The following is a 4624-nucleotide window of genomic DNA, read 5'->3' on the forward strand; positions in this document are numbered from 1 at the left end:
AAGAGGTTGTAAGTGTAAACTTAAGATTAAATACGCGATAGATTGAAAATATACAAACTTAATCAACTACCTAAACTCTCTCCATGATTGATATCCGTACTTGTATTTGGGCTAATAATCTTTTAGCACATCACTAATCTAGTAGTCTCCATTGTTTCCAAAAAAATAAATAAAAATTTAGTAGTCTCTTTTTGCTTCATTATTTATTTACCATGGGAATGATTTAGGTTGATAATTGATATGTCATTGACTAAAAAGTTGCTTAAATTCAGGAGATTAGATGATATTCGACTAATTGAGTAATTAAACCTTTAAACCATGCTACTTTTATAACTTTGAGTCTAGAAATAGTTGTATACACTCGGTTGTACAGTGCACCCAAGAATATTATTTGATCATTTTGATGATTATTGCTCATTTTATCATCAAATGAGAAAACAAATTTTTTAAGGTGTACCGCTCACCCGGGTGGCCGGGTGTATATAACAATCTCTCAACTATAAATTCAATTTCATAGACCACAATTATTACACCTTCCAAAAGAAAATTCATTATACAATTTATCAAAAAGAACTTTGTCTATCCTTTATAAATTGTCCATTTAATTATTGCATGGTTCAATCATTACATTTTATATACAAATTGAATTATAAACTTTTCATAAATAAAATACATAACAAAAATGATGACTACCACTCCCTCTATGTCTGTTTGATGCACTCAATTCCTTTAAACATGTATTATGAAAATTTTGTTGCAGTATAGTAATGAAAACAAACATGAAGGATGTTAGGATGAATGCATAACTGACATAATTTTTTTTTTTCTTTTTAAATTTTTTTTATAATTGATGAACAAAATATTTGCAAAATTTCTCTTCTAATAATTTCTCTTCTAAATTAATTTCCGCTGGTACATACAACGCATATAACAGGACAAAATAGTCATGTGATATTTATGATTAAGAAATGTCTTAGTATTTCATCAAAAAAGAAATGTCTTAATATTAACTCTCAAAATCGAAACTTTACATAAATTTCATAATTGCACAATTAAACAAAATTGTGGTCAAGCTAGTAAATTAGAAGTCAACTTAACTGCTACTCGTATGTCTTTAAATTTTACACCGTACTCATAGTAACTAAAGTTTATCAAAATTGGGAAAGGATAGGGGTACACTTGGTGTACAAGATTCCTATTAAATGTTATCAACTCAGCTAAGATAAAAGGAAAAGAAAAAAAAGATAGCCCACTTCAAAATAAGATTCCTTATCAACTACCAGAAAACTTGATGTACTCCCTCCGTCTCTTTATTAAAATCCGTCTCTTTATCAAAGTGGACATGAATAAAGAGACGAAGGGAGTACAAAATTTTTTTGCACACCAAGTGTACCCTAGCATATTCGGTCAAAATTAGAGAAAGGAGAAATTAAAAGTATACTTTCTTTGCAAAAGTACATCAATACTGGTACTTGCTTCCATCCCGTTTGACAATTAAATTAGTTTTGGCGGCCTTCTTGAATTCAGATAATAACTCCCAACTCATGTCAGTAAGAATCAATGAGTCAGTGACCAACTTCTCGGTCAATTTACTGTTGTAATGTTGTTAGTTATGAAGTCTGAATGTCTCATGGTGAGACGTTTAACACAGTACAGTAATTGCTGGTCAGAACCAAAACACGTTAGTACCATTTTATGGAGTACTTAAAGTACCGTTATTATTATAAACATATTTTCGTATACAGTATGTTATTGTACTATTTGATCACTTAATGATGGAGTACTATTGTTGATTTACAAAAAATTTACGAATAACATTTGTTATATAAATACCAAATGTCTGCCGATTAAGCAGTTGGGACTTGGGAGTGCCTTGTTATTCAACAACTAAGAGCAAAAACCAGCAGCAGTGCAACACATTATAAAAGAAAATTACTCATATCAGTAAGCAGTATAAAATTCTGTTCTAAGCTAAAATAGGAAATGTGAATTTCTGCTAAAAGTAAAGAATCTAGCACACTTGCACAAACAAATGAAGATGGGCTCACATATTTCTGAATATCTGCCTATATGCAACTATCTAAGATACATACAATCCTTGAAATAATCGGAAAATGAGAGCGCTTATCTATACCACAACTATCTCAAACCAATATACACTAAGGACAGACAACATGAGGAATGATATTCCCTGTCGAATAAGTTAACTATAAAGCGTATCAATCATCTTACAAGCTTTGATGATCCAATGAATGGAGTCGTCGTGTTTAAGGACTTTTTGATGAGCTGATCAAGCATAGGGTTTGGTGGATCTACTTGATTTTCTTCGTAGGACAACGATCCAGGTAAAAACTTCTAGTACTGCAGTAATGCCACCCAGCACAATAAGAATGGTAACGTACGTTGATTTCCATTTCTTTTCAGGTTCGAGTATTTTTAAGCCTTTGAATACGTTGATGATTCCAAGGATAATGATGGCATATCCAATGCCGTGGTGGTATATGTTCCAGTAAAACCTCAACTTGTGCTCTTTCTTTGGTCTTAGAAACAGCGCGAAAATCTGCAAGATTAGAGCAGTCCAAAATGAGAATAGCCCCTCAGCAAATGGGGCAAACAACAATCACTAAAGTCCCAAAACTTAAGGGACCATTTGGTACCATACTAACATTTAGTTGAGTTACTCAAAAAATCAGAACATCTTATCAAGAATTGTTAAAGAGTTGCATTAATTTGGGAAATATCTGATGTTCTGAACCCTATTAAACCTTCACATTTCACAGGTCAAATCTACATTCAGATCTTCAAAGTACAAGTAGGCTTTATCACAGTTAAATGAGTATTTATAAAACAGCAAGAAAGAGTTACCTGCAGAGTAGCCAGGGCAAAGAGGGCAATGCCGATGTAGCGATGACTCGAATATACGAACCCTACGGACTCGCTTCCGAGTTGAAGTCCGGTGGACCAGCCGGCAACACCGATAGCATATCCAGATATCTGGCAAGAAACATGAACATAAAACCATGCAGGATCTGCTGATTCAAATGTTCTCATGTATCTTGCAATGATAGCTCCAATTGGAAACAATAATCCCCAACTAATTGCATTCAGAATCCCATGAGTCTGAAAATTCAACAAACCACAATACCAAAATTATCAATATGATATCAGCAATGACAGGAAATTAACATGAACATTTAACAGAACTTTAATTTGAATGGGGTAGTTGGCAATCATAATTCTGACATGCAATTTCAGGATAACATTGACAGCTAAAAATTAAAGAACATTGTTTCAGGAATTTCTATTAATGAATAAAAATTAACATAAAAAGTCAATTTCAGAATCTCAACTACAACAAGAAGTAGCTTAAAAGCATAACAGTGAGATCCCAGAAAATAAATATGAAATCATAAACATTTCTTGTGTGTTAGTTTGACCAGTAGTTTCTCTTTGTACGAACTATGGCTGACTGGTGGTTGTACAGTAGGCACACAGTTAACAAGTAATCGAAGTAGATGTCAGCTACCTTAGTTGATTAAAGACTTAGAGAGGTGGCTGAGATCGAATCCCGTCTACATATAATTTGAACATAATCTAACAGAAAAGCCTGTATTCAATACTAAAAGCTGTTCTAATGAAATTTATTCAAACACTTTCTGATCATCAACCATAGCATACAATTTTACTACTATAATTTAACAACATCCAATTTCACTAATACTACAATTTTTTTTATCAATTATGGATAAAACACTACACAATTACTATATATTTAATTAAGTGCAAAAGAATCAAAATTGATCCATAATAATAAACTCCCAAAATTCCCAGAATTTAAGAGCACCCAAAAACAGAAAACAAACCAAGAGCCAAACTCGAAAGAAGTAACAATAAACCCACATTTCTCTTCTTAGTAGCAGCATCACTAGCACTTTCCGACGCTTTACTGCCACTACTTGCTCCTCCGTTCAAATCCAAAGTACCTTTCGACTGAAGATTCTCCGGCTTAAACTCGTGTTTCTCAGGAAAACCTTTCGAAACACCAGGACCAACTTGCCAAACATGGTTAATCTTACCAGTACCAGAATTCCCAACGCTTGCAAAAATAGTAATCGACCCATCAGCAGCATTAAAAACCGCCCGTTTTTCGTAAACCGGAAATGACAACTTCCCTTCAATAATGTCGGAATACGACGAAAGATTGAAGGTCTTAACAGACATTGAACCGTCAGTATCTTTGAAAGCTACGATGGCTTGGGTACCGACCATACCGGTACCAGTAGGGTTAATTCCCCAGGCAACCCAGCCAGAAGCCGAAGGCGGGGTTGCCGTAAAAGCGATAGAAAGTGATTTATTTGAGTGGTCATAAGAATAATGAAGCGATGAGCTGAGAGAAGGGAGTTCGTTACATGATTTGTAGGAGGATGTGAGCTTAGGAGAGGTGCAGGTTGAGGAGAGAGAAAGTGGAAGAGAGGTTAGGAGGAAGAGGAGAGAGAAAGTAATGGAGGATTGAAGAAACTCCATTGATGAAGATGAAGGTGGAGAAGAATAGGAAAGTGAGGTTTGGGAAAGTAGAGAAGAATGAGGAAGGGAAAGGGGGTTAAATAGGAGGGAGAAAATTAGT

General features: G+C 34.3%; 1 protein-coding gene across 1 annotated transcript; it reads right to left on the reverse strand.

Moving 5' to 3' along the window:
• Positions 1–1919: 1919 nt before the first annotated feature.
• Positions 1920–4624, reverse strand: LOC145624239 (cytochrome b561 and DOMON domain-containing protein At4g12980-like). Its single transcript, XM_081677246.1, has 3 exons — positions 3901–4624; positions 2866–3120; positions 1920–2560 (listed from the first exon to the last, which is right to left on the reverse strand). Exons 1-3 carry the CDS (start codon positions 4522–4524, stop codon positions 2291–2293), a joined length of 1149 nt encoding a protein of 382 aa, XP_081533372.1. The 5' UTR covers positions 4525–4624; the 3' UTR covers positions 1920–2290.

Source organism: Chenopodium album, chromosome 3, assembly GCF_948465745.1.
Source record: "Chenopodium album chromosome 3, dcCheAlbu1.1, whole genome shotgun sequence".
NCBI lineage: Eukaryota > Viridiplantae > Streptophyta > Magnoliopsida > Caryophyllales > Amaranthaceae > Chenopodium > Chenopodium album.

What these genes read in the sequence shown, in the direction of transcription:
- LOC145624239 (XM_081677246.1), bottom strand. Translation starts at nt 4,524, where the DNA reads ATGGAGTTTCTTCAATCCTCCATTACTTTCTCTCTCCTCTTCCTCCTA. An exon ending in CTGCTACTAAGAAGAGAAAT is followed by an intron (nt 3,121 to 3,900) that starts GTGGGTTTATTG and finishes TTGAATTTTCAG; the next exon opens with ACTCATGGGATTCTGAATGC. An exon ending in TTGCCCTGGCTACTCTGCAG is followed by an intron (nt 2,561 to 2,865) that starts GTAACTCTTTCT and finishes CTAATCTTGCAG; the next exon opens with ATTTTCGCGCTGTTTCTAAG.